This window comes from Diadema antillarum, unplaced genomic scaffold, assembly GCF_040938485.1.
Source record: "Diadema antillarum isolate AM-2024a unplaced genomic scaffold, OU_Dant_1.0 seq00000525_RagTag, whole genome shotgun sequence".
In the NCBI taxonomy this organism is placed as follows: Eukaryota; Metazoa; Echinodermata; class Echinoidea; order Diadematoida; family Diadematidae; genus Diadema; species Diadema antillarum.
Window position 1 is genome coordinate 86,399 of NW_027271477.1, and position 20,034 is coordinate 106,432.

Genomic DNA, 20,034 nt, shown 5'->3' on the forward strand with positions numbered 1-20,034 from the left:
TTTTGACGGGAGATCTCCCGCCGAAAGCCCATTTTTGCAAAATCTCCCGTTCTCCCGCTTGAGATTTGATTTCTCCCGCCCTGGCTCTGTGTCTCCCGGTGGAAAGGATTTCTTACTTATTGCTATCGTATGTTGAAAAAATAAGCCTTAGATAGCACCAGACCAGAGAACATCAGATTCGCAGAACCCTAGGAACTTCGCACTTCGCACACATCAACTTGGAGTCTCCCGTTTGCTGAGGTGTCGGGCGGGAGAATCTCCACTCCAGATCAGAAGGTGCTTGGGGTTGGAGTCTCTGGTTTTAAAATGTTTTAACAATCTATCTTTCTATACCGTTATCTGAATAAAACAGTGCAATGCAGTGTGTGTGTAGATAAAGCATGCATATCATTACTGGACATTAGCCCGACCAGACGCCTTACTGTGTACAGCGACAGGGCTGTGTATAGTTTCTAGCATATCATTAACTAGATACACGGACAGCCCTGTCGCTGTACACACACCTGACACAAGTGTAATTAGTCGCGACATCACATATCAGTTCGGGAAACCCACTCACAAGGGGGGCCCCTCCTTATAAGTAACCCGTCCGCCTTATAAGTAACCCCGTCCCCTTATAAGGAGTCTCCACGCTTTTTTGCAATGCAACGCGAAAATGAAAGGACTGCGGCAATTCGCTTGATTATGTCCATAAAGCTTCACAAGTTTCCTAGTTACTCACGAAATTTGAGCAAAATCGGTTTGAGGCATCATATCTAAAATCATGGATTTAAATGCGATGTCAAACGACCCATGCGAATGCTGAAATGCGAGCGATTACTGGCGTGAGTGTCGCCAGGCGCGGCGGCGCGGCAATGCTTGAGTGCAGACGTGGCGACTGAGTATGCACTCAGTACAAGGAGATCCACACTACACAAGATAGTCAGGCCCTTCAAACAGATCTTGATCGTCTGAGAACGTGGGAACAACAATGGCAGATGAGAGTCAACAAAACAAAATGCTTCGTTATGCACATTTCACATAAAAAGAACCTAATTAAGGCAACTTATTATATTGGAGAAACCATCTTGGAGGCTGTTACAGATCACACTTACTTAGGGATCCAATTAAACAATAAATTGAACTGAGCAAATCACATTCGAGGTGTATCTTCAAAAGGAAACCAAATCCTTGGCCTCCTGAGAAGAAATCTCTTCAGTTGCTCATCAAAAGTCAAATCCATCGCCTACAAAACCCTCGTACGACCCAGACTAGAGTACTGCGCATCAGTTTGGGACCCATACCAGAAAGAATATATAACTCAACTGGAAGCCATTCAACGACGATCTGCCAGATTTGTCCTCAACATCCACCAAAGAACCTCCAGTGTCACTGACATGCTTGAACGCCTTGTATGAGTGCGTACTCAGTCGCCACGTCTGCACTCAAGCATTGCCGCGCCGCCGCGCCTGGCGACACTCACGCCAGTAATCGCTCGCATTTCAGCATTCGCATGGGTCGTTTGACATCGCATTTAAATCCATGATTTTAGATATGATGCCTCAAACCGATTTAGCTCAAATTTCGTGAGTAACTAGGAAACTTGTGAAGCTTTATGGACATAATCAAGCGAATTGCCGCAGTCCTTTCATTTTCGCGTTGCATTGCAAAAAAGCATGGAGACTCCTTATAAGGGGTGCCCCGGGGGTTACTTATAACTAAGGGGGACGGGGTTACTTATAAGGGGGACGGGTTACTTATAAGGAGGGGCCCCCTTGTGCGTGGGTTTCCCGAACTGATATCATAAACATTGCAAAGTTGCAGTATTCATTCAGTCAAACCTTCTAAATTAAGATTTAGAAAATAGAACTACACATCATTTGTACATTGTCTACGTCTTACGCAATCCGGTGATCATCTGCCACATGGATCCTATCATGACATAGCCGTCTTGTACTCTCCTTTTGAAATGACCAGGTACGGGTACGGACGGATACTAACTAGTATCGTTCGTTGAGCGGTTTGACCTGCACCACCTAGCCTAGACAGAAAGATCCGTCTGTCCGGAGGACTCTTTTATATTTTGCCATTAACGCTGTCCTCCGTAGACAGACGGAAGGTTGTAGTACCCATTGCTGTGTGGATGTTCTTAACCACTGTCTCTATGGAAAATTGGGTGAGGTACCTCACCCTTCTCGATTGCGTCTAATTCACGGCCCTAGGTCGGCAAATTTAAGCTTGAATAGTTAAATCAACTATTCAAGAATAGACTACACTCACCAGATTAATGAATAATCCAATATTTTAGTAGAATTTTCAACGTAAAACACAGCCTGTCGCGTCGTCACGTTCAAACTGCAGAAACACACACTATGAATCTCTTAGCCAATCACATGCGAGGTAGCTTCTACGTGTTTGTTTTACTAAAACACGTACCTCGCATGTGATTGGCTTTCAATGGCTTACAGATTAAAAATGGCGACTTACTGCTTGCGAACGGCGATGTTGCGATATCGATAAAATTTCTGCGTTATAACCGAGTAACCATGGGCGTCACCAGGGGGGGTGCGTTGGGTGCGAACGCACCCCCTTCAGATCCTTTAAAAAAAAAAAAAAAAAAAAAAAAAAAATCAGTCTGCGAGTGACCTCAACGCCGGACGCTAAATAATTATTCTTTTCTATTTTTTTTTTATAGTTTGCACCAGGGACACACAAAACAAAAAACTCGTCGGCAAAAACAATTCGCATCCCTGGTTCTGGCAGGACTGAATTTATATCTATCAGTATTCTACAGTGTTTATACTATCTATCGACCGTAATGTACATCCGTACGATACGGAGCACTTATACATGTTTGCATGTACGTGTGCTACCTACAAGTATGTAGGGTCTATGTATTGCTTCTGACCAATCCATATTGCCAGCCCAAGAGCGAGCCTTAGCCTCATTAAAAAAAAAAAGAGGGGCAAGCATATTTCAGTTTTGCCCCCCCCCCCATAACTAATAATTCCCGAAATGAGAAGATTTTCTTGCTTTTGAAAGAAAAAATGTTTCCCCCATAAAAATATTGGAAGGCAAGCGCACCATTTGCCCACCCCACATAATCATAATTCCCGCGATGAAAAGATTTTCTTGCTTTTTTGTTAGAATTCAAGAAATCTGTCCAATTATTTCACCCAAAAGCAGTGGCGTAACTACGGAGGAGGGGGGGGGGGGGTGCGCCCCCTCCGAATCCGCTGGTAAAAAAAAAAAAAAAGATTTACCGAAATAGTAGTTCAAGTGTTAGTAAACTGTTTTTGAATGAAAGGGTGATCCAGAAATAAGATATTTTTCTATGATTTCCTTTAACCATAATTAAATAGGTATATAGTGTGAAACATTGTTCAACAAGCCCGGACCCGACAAAAGATTGTGATTCCTGGTTGGCATTCTGCATATAAGCAGGATGTGCGCAGTGTACATCCGAACGAAGAGTGGCTACAATGTTGCGCAATGTGATGTTAGAATGTACTTAGTACACCTTTGTACCTTACGCTTCGTTGTATCAAAGCTCGATCATCGATTTTGCAGTGTTGCTTTACATACTAGTATATATAAAAATGTCTTGCATTGCCAATAAAAAGACTTGACCTGGGGTAATTCCTAACTTTTCCATGCAGAACACACACACAAACAAACACGCACAATTAGTTTAGGGGATGCTCTAAAGTGCAGATTTTGGACATCCTTTCCCCGCTTGGTCACTTCGACGCCACCTCGCTGGTCATACCTCCCCCAGTCATGAACATAAACCCACACCCTTGATTTCCACTGTATCCAGGGGGAGGGGCGCATAGGGCGTCCCTTCCCCCCCCCCCCACCCTTTGATTTTAAAAGCGAAAAAAAAAATAAAATAGCTGCAAACGGGCAGTTTTTGGACAGTAAAATGTCAAAATTTTCAAGCTCGCTCGCTCCTCTCGCTCGCATTTAGTCCTAATGCCATTCTCCTGAAGTTGCTGCCAGTAATTGCCGGCAGTTGCGCCTGGTGCGCCCCCCCCCCCCTTAATTTCCAAAGCAAAAAAATATATAGCTATACAAACGGCAGTTTGGGGACTGTAAAATGTCAAAATTTTCGAGCTCGCTCGCTCCGTTCGCTCGCATTTAATCTTTATGCCATTCTTCTGATGTTGCTGCCAGTAATTGCCTGCAGTTGCGCCCGGTGCGTCCCCCCCCCCCCTTAATTTCCAAAGCGAAAAAATATGGCTAAGAACGGCAGTTTTTAGACTGTAAAATGTAAAATTTTCAAGCTCGCTCGTTCCGCTCGCTCGAATGTAATCATTTATGCTCTCCTGATATTGCTGCCAGTATTTGCCAGCAGTTGCGCCCGATGCGCCCCCTTAAATTCTAAAGCAAAGAAATATAGCTATACAAACGGCAGTTTGTTTGTCTTTTACTGTAAAATGTCAAAATTTTCAAGCTCGCTCGCTCGCTCGCATTTAATTGTTACGCAATTCTCCTGATGTTGCTGCCTTGCGCCCAGTGCGCCCCCTCCTTTATTTCCAAAGCGAAAAAAATATGGCTCCAAATGGCAGTTTTGGGACTGTAAAATGTCAAAATTTTCAAGCTCACTCTCTTCGCTCGCTCGCATTTAATTGTTATGCCATTCACCGGATGTTGCTGCCAGTAATTGCCAGCAGTTGCGCCCGGTGCGCCCCCTTAATTTCCAAAGCAAAAAAATATGGCTACAAATGGCAGTTTTGGGACTGTAAAATGTCAAAATTTTCAAGCTCGCTCGCTCGTTCGCTCGCATTTAATTGTTATGCAATTCTCCTGATGTTGCTGCCAGTAATTACCGGCAGTTGCGCCCGTTGCGCCCCCACCCCTCCTTTATTTCCAAAGCGAAAAAATATGGCTCCAAATGGCAGATTTTGGACTGTAAAATGTCAAAATTTTCAAGCTCGCTCTCTTCGCTCGCTCGCATTAATTGCTATGCCATTCACCTGATGTTGCTGCCAGTAATTGCCAGCAGTTGCGCCCGGTGTGCCCCCCTTAATTTCCAAAGCAAATAAATATGGCTACAAACGGCAGTTTTGGGACTGTAAAATGTCAAAATTTTCAAGCTCGCTCGCTCGCTCGCATTCAATTGTTATGCAATTCTCCTGATGTTGCTGCCAGTAATTACCGCCAGTTGCGCCCGTTGCGCCCGTTGCGCACCCCACCCCTCCTTTATTTCCAAAGCGAAAAAGTATGGCTCCAAATGGCAGTTTTGGGACTGTAAAATGTCAAATTTTTCAAGCTCGCTCTCTTCGCTCGCTCGCATTTGATTATTATGCCATTCACCTGATGTTGCTGCCAGTAATTGCCAGCAGTTGCGCCCTGTGCCCCCCTTAATTTACAAAGCAAAAAGATATGGCTACAAACGGCAGTTTTGGGACTACAAAATGTCAAAATTTTCAAGCTCGCTCGTTCCCCTCGCTCGCATGTAGTCGTTACGCCATTCTCCTGATATCGCTGCTACTAAGTGCCAGTAATTTGTCGTTTCACACCGTCATCCATAATCCATTTATAGGGGGTACAACCCCCTCCGGCACTTCCACACCCTCCCCCCACCCTTGCTCGCTCCCTCGCATACTAACCCCCCCCCCCCCCCCCCCCCCCCAAGATGAAATCCTAGCTACGCCGGTGCCCTTTCCCCGCTTGGTTTCCCTCAAAAAACAGTAAAAGTCTAGGGATTGAGAGCTTCCTATATTCCAAATGTCTGTCCAAAAAATTTCGTAAACATTTAGTGTCAAAACGCACCCCCCTTGAAAAAAAGCTGGTGACGCCCCTGGTAACTGTGAGTATTTCGATTGCACAATGTGAGAAATTAACCCCAAGTATTGCTGCATAATGTGTCATGTCATGTCAAACTTGTTTGAATGTAAAATAGCTGCCTGAAATTTGGTTAATCGTAACGTTTGATCTGTGCGCTATTGCCACACAGGAGCTGGCATCATTGACTTCGGTCTGTATACGGAGGGGATCCGTGAAGCCAGACGTAGTCTCCGCGGAACATTCCCCGACGGACAGATACAGACCGATCTTTCGGTCAACACCTAGCCTAGCACCTGTAAAATACACCTGTATACAAACACGTGCACGTGTACGTCATGATCACCAACTTGTTTACATCCTTCGACCACAGAACTGTGCCTCCGACCCATGCCCACGCGCGCCTAGCCTCATGCGTGCGCCGCGCGAGCCGGCGGCGGACAGCCGTAGCCCTGCGCATGCTTGCGATGGATATGGAATGGACGTCATATCAATGGTTATCGGAACTTCAAAATAATGAGTGCTGCCAAGCGATTTTTCGTTTGTGGGTGCTTTTTTACTCACAACATTTTTCTCAAAAAGTTCAAACAGCATGTCACGTATTTTGGTGATGATGATCTATTCATGGATACTTGGAGTAAGGTGGGAGAACAACTTTTGTTAGACTCTTTTTCTTTTACCGTGCCGTGTAACGTTACGTGTGTGTCCCATTGCGGGCATTGGCATTGGGTACAGTATAACTGGAGTAATGTAGTCCCACTCGCGCATTATTGTGTGAGAGGACTAGCTACACGTTTACTTGTTGGCATTTGTGACAATTGATGTGATGTAATGCAATGGAAACGCCGCATCTGGATGCAAAGGTCTAACAATACATATTGCTGCAGCATGTGGAATGCTGTTACTTACAGTTCGTGTTGGTTGGGATGTCCTATTACAGTTCGGGAAACCCACTCACAAGGGGGGGGGGGGGGCCCTCCTTATAAGTAACCCGTCCCCCTTATAAGTAACCCCGTCCCCCTTATAAGTAACCCCCGGGGCACCCCTTATAAGGAGTCTCCACGCTTTTTTGCAATGCAACGCGAAAATGAAAGGACTGCGGCAATTCGCTTGATTATGTCCATAAAGCTTCACAAGTTTCCTACTTACTCACGAAATTTGAGCAAAATTGGTTTGAGGCATCATATCTAAAATCATGGATTTAAATGCGATGTCAAACGACCCATGCGAATGCTGAAATGCGAGCGATTACTGGCGTGAGTGTCGCCCGGCGCGGCAATGCTTGAGTGCAGACGTGGCGACTGAGTACGTACTCGGTCGCCACGTCTGCACTCAAGCATTGTCGCGACCATGGCATAATTCAACTTCAGGTTACAGAGTAACACTAAACAGTTAGGCAAGAGATCTTTCTACACTGCTGTAGAGATAACGAATGAAAAAGGCTGTGTTTGATGCTCAATGTGTGGTAGTACAGTACTCTCCGCGTAATCGGGTATCACTTAAACGGGTACTCCGTTTAATTGGGTAAAAATGTCAAAATCAGTTCCAATGCACATTAAAATTACCTGATAATCGGGTTGCCTCTCCGCATAAACGGGTAAATAATTTTCGTCTAATCTAATTTCTACCCACGTTTTATCGCAGATATAATACTTTAAGAAACCATGAATGTCAAAATTTCCACGACTAATCGCATTCTCTGCTTAATTTGCTAAGAAGACCGATCATTTTGCGAGTGAATAGCCTAAACATTGAAACACATGTACCAGTACCGACTTGCCACATGTAAACGAACATTACACATGTAGCTGGCATTCCAATTGCATAGTCAGTCAGGAGTTGAACACACTTGCGCTCCTCCCTGGCTCCGCAACATCATTTCACAATACGAGAAGTTTTCAACGAAAATCAGGTCATGCACCAGCTTCATAATTTTGCTTTTCCCATGCATTCACTTATCGAAAAGTAACTCGACGTTCTACGTGAGAGAAGTGTTCATTTCGGAAAACGCCTGCTTGTTAGCGAGGAGTCCATACAATTCAAATGACGAAGTTTTCTGCAAACATATTATTTGTCCATAAAAAGAGTGTAAATTTTTGCTCGTGACTGAGCAAATGTGAGGTATATAAGTATAATGTGCCGTGCAAGCTTAAGCATACAGTGTAGGTGTTTGGTGCGGTGTACAATGCATTATGTACATACACATTATGTGTGTCAACTGTGAATGAGACGTGTTCTTCTGTTAATCGGGTACTCCGCTTAATTGGGTAAGAAACGCTCTGCTAGAGCCTACCCGATTATGCGGAGAGTACTGTATGCCAATATTTAGATTGGTGAACTGGGTGATGCTGTATAACAGATATTATTACCTGCCTACGATGAGGCCAGTCTACTTGGGCAGGCAGGGGTCTGTGGGAAATGCATGTTGTAGCAAAGTCAGTCCGTCCTCAACAGGTTTAAAGTCTTTTCAAAGTCATTTCACTTCACTATTGTGACTACTTTCACACAGACTTTGGAGAACAAAGGATGTACAGATGAAGAGCTACCAACTGTACTCTGCCAGGTATTCAGAATTTAAAGCATGATTTATGTGATCCACATCAAACTGAAAAGTTTGCATAGTTGGAAGCTGCATATTATCTCTGTTGATTTGTGCTGTGATCTTGTAGTGCTACCATAGGCATGGTCTTATGAGTTTGCATTTGCCTATGGTCTGGACAAGTGTTGTTCACAACTAGGACTCATTTGATGTTTTGTTGGTGTGTTTTCATCGTCTTTGTTGTTGCAATTATGTAATTTGTTTGTATCTTTATGTATTGCATGCTTTGCATGCTGAAATGATCAAAATCTGTTTCAAATTCTGGTATTCAATCATGTATGTTATGAACCTGTGTTTGTGTGTGACCTCCTGCATCACAAATCACCATCACCACCAGTACCACCACCACCAACAAACAAACAAAAGTCACCAGACATTGATTTGGAATTATGGCTAGATTTTTAAAGGGCAGACTGTCTAGCTTTAAAATGATGCATAACTCATACATCAATACAAATGGATGTTCCTTACTCATCTTTTTTTTTTCAAAGATAACATGCCCTGTGGAAAAGTACATGTAATTAACTTGGAAAAAAAGTGACATTTTGGTTTTATGATGCACAGTCAAGTGTATATCAGTCAGTAAGTTTGAAAGCAAGACAAAAACTTTGAAATTTGTTTTTAAAATCAGTTTATTTCAAATTACATCAGTCTCAAGTGAAGTCTTGTCAATTATGTCATTCATCTATCAGACCCAAACTAGTACATAACCCTATTCAATGCCCCCCCCCCCCCCCCGATGTTTCAGGTGATTGATATTCCGCAACGCGTGATGCTCTCACCGCGACATTTTGTGACTTTTTTCTTTCAAGTATCACACAACTTTTGAGACCAAATTTGTCGCTCCTGGGCATACCGTTTTGAAGCCACGCCCCTTTGAAAACAAATTTGTCGACCCAAAAATTGCTCAAAAATGTGATTTTGTGTACAAATCCATTGCAAATTGTGTTTTTGCAATTAATTCATATTAAAAAAAAAAATGTTTTTACTTTCAATTGGTGGTAATGATTTATTTTAGCCTGATTATGCTTTAAAAAGTTTCTGCGACAAATTTTGATGAAAAAAAACCCACAAAAAGTAAAAAAAAAAACAAATACATATAAGAAATTCAATATGAAATACATAGGAAATGATGATGAAGCCGAATTTTTGCTTCAATATCATTGTTGAGGATATTGAAAAGAATATGTTCACCAAAAATTAGAAGTCTTGGAGCTTTATTTTTTTATTTATAGGCAAAAAAATATATATATTTTTTTCATAAATTAGCATAAATTAATTAATATAAAATACATAAATAAAAAATTTGAAAAATCTAACTATACAGTCTTGTAGATTGCAAATTTTTGTGAGGATTGCGCGATCCACGACCGAGATCTGAAGGGGGGCCAGAAAGGCTCCCCGGTGGTTTCAAGTCCCTCAAAAAACCCGATGATATTAGGGTTAAGAGGCTGAGTCTTTTTTGTGTGTGTGTGTTTGTATATTTAAAGTTACTGTGGTTCATTAGTTTGTTATTGTAACACAGTTATATATTTGCTGTCGTGTTTTCATTTGGTTATACACAATGATGATTGATGCATACTAGAATTTGAATTTATATTGCCACTGTGTTAACATCTCATGCTTTACTGAATACTAGAAAATTGTGTACTGATGACACCGAGTTGTGTATTTTTGATCGCTGCAAATTGGTTTAGGTGAAGGCTGAGGTAGAGAGGAGAAGAAATCTTGGCAGACAATGTCTGGACAGGACAGAGAAAATATCAGCTGGATACAAGTCTCTTCACCCCCAAATCTACACGCTAAGGGTGAGCTTCTTTCAAACAAACGGAAACTAACTGGGAGGAAAATGGTAAAGGTCCATTTTACCTTTGGGAGAAGTGATTTCAGAAATGTACAAGACATCACATTTGATGCATATGTGTCGGTCTGTTGTATCACAAAACATATTACCATATGAAATTTTTACAATAAAGCCTAAAATATATGGAGATATCAGTGTTTTTTGCAATAAACTGTAACTGCATAGATGGTTTAATCTGGAAACATTTTTATTATAACTATTGTTCACATTTTGTGTATTTTACAATGTTCACTTAACATTGATTATTCAAATTTGTATAGCGGTTGTTTCTATCCCTAACTCACATTTTAGAACTATTTTAAAGCACTACTGCTGTGTTTTTGTTTAATTTGCAAATGGTAAATTATGCCTTTAAATCTCATGTTTGGGTCTTGTTTCATGAAACAATAAAAACAACTTGAACTTGCAAAAATTGCATGCTTGCTCTATCCTGATAATATTTAGGCAATATTTCTTTAGCCTACTACATCATTTGGCATTCTAGTAGCTGTGATTTTTCGGAAATTTACTATTATTCGGAATGATTTCTTCATTTAGTTGTTCAGCTTGATGTAGAAACAATATCAATCACATCTTTGTCCTGAAAGAAATACTGCTGATATCTTTACAGTGCCAGCATTCTTCTGAATGACAACAGGTCCCTTCAAAACCTATTGATTATTATTATTTTTTTTGTTAATGATGGAAAAGTCAACATTTTCTTTTTTGATGACACTGTAAACAGATTTATTCTTTGTTTAATTGACTTTGCACCTTGGAACAAAAGCTGATTGCTTGATGTTTGATCTCTGTTTCCAGGATTCCTACTTTTCTGGTGAGTTTTTGAAGATTGTAGATTACTGCAAGACCCATGGTGCCACAGCGGAAGGACTGGCTGAAAAGTTAACAAAGGAAGAAGGTTAGCTTCATTGTTATTTGAAAGAAAGGCATTTAGCCGGGCCTGCATATACATTGTACATGTATTCCAGCTGTGAATGGTGTAAGCAGAAATGATGTACAAGTCTGACTGGTGAGACCAACCTTGAGTGAGAATTTGAAGTGAGACACTGCTGTGCAAGGGAGCAAAGTGACCGTGGGATGGGGTTGTGGAAGGGTGTCTAACCCTAGCACATTCTTAGCAAGTCCAAAGGTAGCTAGCTGTGCACAAACTCTTCGTAGCTTCAGTGTCTTTTGCAATTGTGTGTGCAGCGAGTACTCAAAGTCATGCCCTACAATAACCTTGTTACACTGCTCTCTGTGTATACCTCATTGTTTTTTTTTTGTTGTTTTTTTTTTGTTTTTTTTTCCAAATGAAGATGAAATGTCTTCCTCCAGATACAGTATGTTTTAGCCACAGGAAAACTTTCAAATGGCCCACCATCACATTATCATGTTTATCCAATTGCTGTCTGGTATATGACTAACCTATACATTTATGCTATGTGTGATATACAGAGGTAGAGTCTTCTAGTGAAGTGTTGATATATGACATGTAACATCTTTACATCTTGTCCCTTAGCTGAATGACTCTTATGCCTTCTTTCACTGTGTCTTTGTTTAGGGAGTAGAGTCTTCTCATTCCCAGTTTTCTCCGGTGAGTTTTGTGACCTCTTTGTGGAGGAGATTGCCCACTTTGAAGCATCCCCACTACCCAAAGGAAGACCAAACACCATGAACAATTATGGAGTGAGTTCAACCTCTCTGTGTTCCAGTCTGGTTAACATTGAGTTAATAGAAAACTCATTTGGTTTAATTTGTGCTGGTACAGCATGGTGCTGAAGGGTTAGAATATTGCATACCTGCAATTTTTCTCTTATCTAAGGAGAGTGAGTGCAGACATTGTTTACCTGGCCTTTTTGATTTGAAAGTTATATAGAAAACCTGGAGCATCTAAATACCTAATGTGAAGCACAAGTTTCATGTTTAGAAGTAAGAAAGAACGTAGCAGTCATATTTTCTGTAATTTTCTTTATGTGTTATGTGTTTTTCCTACATTGTATACACCAAGTGTAATACATTGACCTGTTTCATTTATTTCACACAATAAATTTCCATTTTGAGGTGCACCCAATCTAGTTTCTCCCATTTATGATGTTTCAACTAAGAAAGCTTCAAGCTTAATCCTTAATCTGCTGTTGATGCTGTGCTACTGTGAATGCCTGGTGCTACTTTACTCAATGTGATGATCATTGTACCAGGTGATGAGTGAAACCGTTGTATGTTTTGTGTGGTGCCAAAGCTTGCAAGGGATTAAATCATCTCATCTCATCTCATTTCAATCAGGTTCTCCTAAAGGAGCTTGGCTTTGATGAGAACTTCCTGGATCCCCTGAGGACGGAATACCTGTTACCCCTGACGACCTTACTCTATCCGGATGTTGGGGGAGATGCGCTCGACTCTCATCGGGCCTTCGTCGTGAAGTACAAACTGGGAGAGGATGTGGACCTCAACTATCACTATGACAACGCAGAGGTGACAATCAATGTCAGTTTGGGGAAAGAGTTCAGTGATGGGGAGCTGTACTTTGGAGATATGAGACAGGTACAAACATGGATCATGCCTTTAATATGTAGCCAACACAATTCACGAACATACTCTAATGTCAAATAGTTCAGTGTTTTAATGCATTTACTGTATACGCCAAATATTTAGCGAGGTTTTTATTTTTGTGAATTTCACAAGTTAGGTAGTATTTGCAAATTTAGAAACACAGAATTATTCATTCTGATCCCTGATCTGAATTGATGTGCATGCATATATTTCTCTGTTCAGTACTGTACTCTATGATCTTGAATTTAACCAATCACAAAATTGTCAGGAAGTCCCAATTCTCAAAATATTAGACTCACTATTATATGGTGTATACAATAATTCATTAAAGGATGCATTTCCAGATTGATTATCCTTATGATTTCTCCCTGTGTAGATTATGTTTAAGATATGCGTATAAATCTGGTTTCACTCATTGCATGATGTCTCACCTATATGTATGAATTAAATTCCTAAGCTGACTGCTACAAGTAAGCTTACTGGTGCCTGCATTTGTTCAGTAACATGCTGTAAAAGTGGTTATTTTTGTGCGAGTAGTATTTTACGCTGGGCTGGGAAGATGAATTTCGCATGTTTGTAATTGTGCGAAGTCAGTAGAATAATTACTGGAACATATGGCATACAAAAATACTTGTGTGCTGTTATTTTGTGCTAGCTTCTGGTGCAGCAAAATGCGGGAAAATTTTCACTTTTACAGTCAATGCATTCATAAAACCAAAGACAGTGTGTATCTGTGTGCATGTAAAACATGTTTTTTTTAATGTCTCATAAGAGCAGATACAGATATCATTCATGCAAGACTAGTGTTATTTGGAGGGAATGATAAAATATGAGGATCATATTTCAGAGATGAATATTACATGTATTTTCAATATCCAACAGAAAACTTGCTAGCCATCTTTCATTATTTATTGACTGCATCTTACCCGATGTTGTAGATTCCCAGAGATGGTGTGAAGTACACAAGATTCCAGCACAAAAGGACCTTTGGTCTTCTGCACCGCGGCCAACACATGCACGGAGCAATGCCCATCAGTGATGGAGAGCGCTACAACCTCATTATATGGATGCGGTCGTCACGGCAACGGAATGCGCTTTGCCCCATGTGTGACGAGGAGCCAGAGCTGGTTGAGAGTGTTGGGTATGGTGATGGGTTCACGTCTGATGGAAGGCCATACAGGAGGTCAAGTCCAGAGACTGTTGACATGTGCGTGACTCTCTGACCGCTGTCAATCTTTAAAGCTGATGTGAGGCTGTGTTTAATATGGCTTGCTCAAAGTTGGCTGTTGGACATGCGTTTTAGGCTGGCTAAGGCTGTGCAATCCTCATATGTTGGTGGTTACACAATACTGGTACCTCTCTGATGTTTGCTTCTTCACTCTGCCCCTCCAGTGTGCTGTAGTGCACTGGAGAGTTAGGAGAGTTCAGAGCTTGCTGTTCACACAGCCTCTGGTTGGTTTGGTAATACAGTGGACTCCCGCTATAATGAAGTCCTTGGGACCGGCAGTTTTCTTTCATTATATCAAAATTGCATAATGCTGCAGCCTGACTTTTTATTTTGTTGTAACCAGAATTTCATTATAACTGTGTTCGTTATTACGGGAGTGCACTGTACATTAAAGGGGATGGCTAGTAACCGATCAGTGGGAATCAGTGGGAATGCTGAGGGATGATTGTTCCAGTCCTTGTGGGATTCATTTAAGAGTACATTATCATTTACTGTTGTGTGAAAATCATTTGCTTCAGAACGGTCTCATATTCAAGTAATGTGCAGATTAATGCCCCGTCACTGACCAGGCACGCTAACCTGGAAACATTAAAATGCACATTACTTGATTATGAGACCATTCTGAACCAAATAATTTTCACGCAAGAATAGATATAAAATGTACTCTTAAATGAATCCCACAAGGATTGGAACAATCATCCTCCAGCATTCCCACTGATTCCCACTGATCAGTTACTAGCCATCCCCTTTAAATACTGCCTATGAGTAATTCTTACTGCATTCTAAATCTACAAGTTTGGTTAAACTTCTTTAAAGCTGGTTTCAATTTTCATGTTACTTCCCACATATTGTGGGGACAGCTAGAAGCAATCAGTGTGACTCATATTGCCTGTAAGAATGGTCTGTACTTCAAGTCCGAGTGATCTGATTTCTCATCAAAGCAAAGATTGCTACTGCTTATACAAGAAATCATTAACTGGTCCATGTTAGGTCATGTATCATTGTCATCAAAATAAAGCCACGATCAAAAACTCTCATTAAAAAAAAAGAGACTTTTAAATTTGCAATACATGTATCTGTATCCTTCCAGTGCATAGACAAATACTTTAAAAAGGTCTCCTCCATGTATCAGTGAATTTGGGTACAGGAACTGATTATCAAAGTGCCAAAAGGTGGCTGTGGTGTTTAATTATGTTTTAGATGAAACAACTCAGCGTTACTTTCATGTCATTATCAGCTTTTGTACCATCCTTCTATCTATTCCACCTGTTCAACTAACTCATTGCCACAATACTAATTGCTCTTATACTAGTAGTTACCACATTGTGTTAACATGTAGGGCCACTGTGGCCAGTTTCCTGTATTGTGGTTTATGTCAAGTTAATTACATGCCACAATAGATCTTAATTCTGGGGGTGTCAAAAACTAACAAACAAACAGACTTTGTGGATGGTTTACAATGCAACAAATACATATTTCAATTGAGTCAATTATCTGATATTAGTGATATTTTCTTCTGTTTTCAAGGACGGGATGTGCTTCTATAAGGTTTGAAGAAGTGGCATTTAACCATATTGCAAAGAACAAGATATGTAAAGCAGCAATTTTGATAAGTCTGAAGGAATTCTAGTTGATATGCCTTCACTTCTGGGCATGGTTGAACCATTGGCCAGCAGTCTGGTTCTGATTTGAATCCCTTAACCTGTTGAGGACGAGTCCTGAGTATACTCGGACAAGGGTCTATGCTTGTTGTAGCAAAATCAGCCCATCCTCAACGGGTTAATTCTATCATCCATGGCATTGAATGCTCGTGTATAATCTTCACAAGTCAAGACAGAGTTTCAGGGAAGCGAAGGATAATAGTCCAAAACTTTACATCACATTTATTTCAGAATCTTGTGAGGCAAGTCTTCGATTAAAACATGTGCAAATAGGGCATTGGTAAGAAAAACATATTTGTAAGGGAAGTACATTGTATGTGAATTATAAACTTCAGGGGTGGATCCAGGAATTCCGTAAAGGGGAGGCACCTGGACTAAATTAGGTGGGGGGGCTCCTCATTTTTTCTTTTTATTTCTTTTGTTTTGACCAAAAATAAAGAAGGGGCACAAGTCCGGTGTGCCCCCCCCCCCCCCCCCCCCCCCGCCACTGGAGTACATTTATACGTACATGTACATTGTATTATGTATTGTCTTTTATCACCGTGATATTGTATATGTAATGGCACTAGTTCAAAATTAATGTTTGGCATGATCTTCAGATTTTCATTTCGACTTCGCTGATTCATACTGTTAAGATTCATGAGAACTTTTGTGATGGAAAAAATGAAACAGTTGGTTTTCCTCAAATGAAACTTTTACATTTGTAGGGATGATTAGCCCATGTAGCAGTGTTACTTTTTATGCTGGTAAATGTTTCAGAGAATATTGTAAAGTACAGCATAGTATCTATGTAAAAGATGTTGATATATAAAAGTAATATATATTTTCACAAATAATGGCATGAATTTTCTCTTATGTACTGAAAACTACGATAACAATTTACTCGAAAGAATGATTGGGTAATGTGTGTTCAGTTTACCTGTTTGTTAGTGTGTGTGCATGTGTGTGTGCATGTGTATGTGCGTGTGTGTGTGTTTATTTGCAGAGTGGTCAGTTTGTCTGGAAATTCAATGCACTGTACTTTAATCTTGATGACTATAAACAGGAATAAAAATCTTTCAGGAAAAACAGTCAGAAATTATTTGGTGGTTTGCCTGAAAATTCAAATATGTATGTCTGAACGTGTATTCAAATTTAATAAAACAATAGTAAAGTGAAGGTATTTTTTAATATGAACACTTGATGAACCCCCATAAAGCCCCTTGAAGGTTGCTTGTATGCTTCTGATAATGTAAATATCTGCACGCACAGTCATGCACCAATCAATGTCTCTTCTCTAATCACCTTTGACTCAATTTACACAAATTTGTTCAGTTTGATATGTAACTTGAATAAGATACATGCACACTCTGAGCACTACAATGTGCAAGTGACTCCTGTTACAGTGCACTCCTGTTATAACGAAATTTCGTTATAACCGAACAAATACAATATATAACGAAAACAAGGAAACCACGTATATATATGATATTCTGTTTGCTGAATACTCATCATACACTGGAAAGCTATGTGAAATGTGATGGGATAACTGTATTACAATAATAAACGCAAGTTCCCCTCAGAAACTGTGCATGACACAAGGAGCGAACACACAGTGATGTGAAGCGTTCACCCATGCAGAGACGCAATAAATGCTTGTTCCGCTACGTATTTTCGAAAGCAATTCGCATTTCGTTATAACGGAGCACATTTCTTTTGTTTTTCTTTGTCTGTGGCGCTCGGAAAAGACTTCGTTATAACGGAAATTTCGCTATAGCTGTGTTCGTTATAAGCGAATTTTGCACCATAGACTTTAATGGTGATAATTTTGGGACCAGAAGATTTACTTCGTTATAACGAAATTTCGTTATAACCGTGTTCGTTGTAACGGGAGTGCACTGTACTGTATAATGAAGTCCTCAGGACTGGCAGTTTTCAATTGTTATATTGAAACATAATTATTATAACTGAACAAAGAAAGTAAATAAAGATATATCGATAATGAATTTGGGACCGAAAATTTTACTTTGCTGTAATGGGATTTGCGTTACAATTCGTGTTCATTATAAGGGGAGTGCATTGTAGTACATGTACAATGCATACACCAGGGGCCCGTTGCATAAAAGTTACTATTATCATAACTTCGCCATCCAATGGTAACTTCCATAGAATTCTTGATTTTGATTGGCTCTTGAGTATTGTTGCCATGGTAGTTACCATTGGATGGCAAAGTTACCATAATAGTAACTTTTATGCAACAGGCCCCAGGAAAAACACACCACAGATTGCTCTCTATCACTGAAACTGAATTTGTAAATCACCAAGATACATGCATTCCTCTGATCATCCGTGCATCTGCTTTATTGCCACACTCAATACATACATGCCACTCCATTGTATGGAGTCTGCTGATTGATACATGTGACATGCAGTACTGTACTTACTTCCTACAGAACAAAAGCTACTGCAATATGACATTCAAAAACCCACAGAAGTCATCTCCTCTACTGAATTGCTTACTTCAGATCCAGTCTTTGTCCCAAAGGTCTATCAAAAAAAGGTTTTCAACGAATCTTTCATACTTTCTGTTCCTTTATTAAGTCCTGATTGATTTTTCACCATCGATCATTTTGCAGTTTAAACATTAACTGCCTTTTGCCACAGGGTTCACACGCCTCCCAAAACCGTGCACTACTGTAAAAGTGGATATTTTCGCGCAACAAATTTTTCACGCTCCGCCGGGTAAGAAGAGTTTCACACGTTTTTAATTCTGACACCAACTGCTAAAACATACGCGAGCAAAAATTTTCGCGTGCTTTCATTTTCGCGCTAGTTTCTGGTTGCGCGAAATGCGCAAAAATTTCAACACCATGAAAATTTCCACTTTTACAGTATATCCAGAATAACGAAGAATTGTCAGGAAAAGGTTAATATTTCATATAGTGTTGTCAGTCTACAAGAAAATGAGGTTGCAAACAGTACTAAAGAGTTCTGAACTCTTACACTTGTAGCCAATTTAAAGATTCCCTTGCCATTCACGCATTTGCTACTAAATGACAAAATGCTTCAGCACATAAAAAAATCTATGAACACACACAAAAAGGCACATAATGAGATTTGTTGGTGATTCAATATGAAACTATTGGTAGTTCATGTCTATCACTAGGTGCTCCCTCACGGCTCCTGGATACTTCTGTGAATGCCTTCTGTTTTATACCAAAGTGGGAAGCATTGTAAATCAAAGCCTAGAGTTCTCTGCTTTGCTACATATGGTATACTTGACAAAGGAGAAAATGAAAACAACAGTCTCTAGATGGCTAGAAGTTTACAGACTATTTGTGACCCACTACAACCAAAGGATCCGAAAGGCAGGGAAGGTTTATGTTCTTTATTGCATTATTTCCTTGTTCTTCCACTTTGATTTCATATATAACATGACTCATAAAATGCCTTGGTTGTGGAGATATCGACAATTTTATGAGAGCATGTCAAGTGGTCTAGGAAATCAGCGCTTCAAGAAACCGCCTTCAAAAGTTTCCTTCCAATGCAATAGCGATCTAGGGGAGGTAGGACAGTTTTCACCTCTTGATAGTAGAAGGTACACTCCTAGCAACCTCTGCAATGTTCATTTCAGCTTAGTGCCAGCAGTCTATGCATGACCAATCAGTAACCAGGATGCCACCCACTAACCAATATCATCAGTCCCTCGTTGCTAGGGGCGGAGTCTATCTGCAGCGCTAAATCCAAATCTTCGGACACATTTTTTTTCCACTGAAAGTTGGAAAATCATGGCCCAGAAAAACGCTAATTTCTTGCCTTTCCTTTGATCAGTTAGCTTCAAAAATTTTTTTTAAACATAAATTTGCTTCAGCTTCTTATCAGGTAAAACCTAGGACTAGCCTTCGACTGTTTAGAGACATTGCTGACAACATTTCCTTTATGATATAGGACTGACTGCAAACCCTAAATGTAAGTTTTTGAAAAGAACAAGATGATTTCACCTGATGCACAGGACATCTACTTATCTGTCTGGCTCTAGTGAGTTCATAAATTTAGCTGACACAAATTAACTCTGATCTTGTCACCAGCCAAGAGAGAAAGAGTAGGGCATGCAAACAACAGGAAAACTACAAAAGTTTATGATCAAAGTCACTTCAGGTAATGTCTTCCTATGTGTCAGTCATCAAATACAAGATTCACTCAACTAGTAACGTGATGTTTACTTGCTAGTAGAAGTATAGCCGAAAGACTGGTGAATCTCCATGCCTGTTTGCTGCAGGCAGCAGTAAAACTGCTTAATCTCATTGTACTGGTATACATGTTAGGCGTAGCAATGAGACTGGTGAATCACCCCCATCTATTTGCCAGGGATAGCATAAGACTGGTGAATCTCTACGTCTATCAG

General features: G+C 40.3%; 2 protein-coding genes across 3 annotated transcripts in view; one reads left to right on the top strand and one right to left on the bottom strand.

The window, feature by feature from the left end:
* Window positions 1-1,942, bottom strand: part of LOC139734396 (zinc finger SWIM domain-containing protein 7-like) — an 84,549-nt gene extending 82,607 nt beyond the window's left edge. Inside the window, exon 1 of the mRNA XM_071645184.1 lies at window positions 1,882-1,942. The gene's annotated coding sequence lies outside the window, so the exon portion shown is untranslated. The remainder of the gene's footprint in view (window positions 1-1,881) is intronic.
* A 4,319-nt stretch (window positions 1,943-6,261) lies between these two features.
* Window positions 6,262-14,410, top strand: LOC139734395 (2-oxoglutarate and iron-dependent oxygenase domain-containing protein 2-like). 2 transcript variants are annotated; one of them, XM_071645181.1, is made up of 7 exons: window positions 6,262-6,411; window positions 8,279-8,332; window positions 10,066-10,176; window positions 11,031-11,130; window positions 11,773-11,897; window positions 12,495-12,752; window positions 13,700-14,410. In XM_071645181.1, the coding sequence occupies exons 1-7, from the start codon at window positions 6,286-6,288 to the stop codon at window positions 13,982-13,984; spliced, it is 1,059 nt and encodes a 352-aa protein (XP_071501282.1). In that variant the 5' UTR covers window positions 6,262-6,285; the 3' UTR covers window positions 13,985-14,410. The 2 variants fall into 2 exon arrangements, with proteins under 2 accessions (XP_071501282.1, XP_071501283.1); XM_071645182.1 differs by lacking the exon at window positions 8,279-8,332.
* The last annotated feature ends 5,624 nt before the right edge of the window (window positions 14,411-20,034 follow it).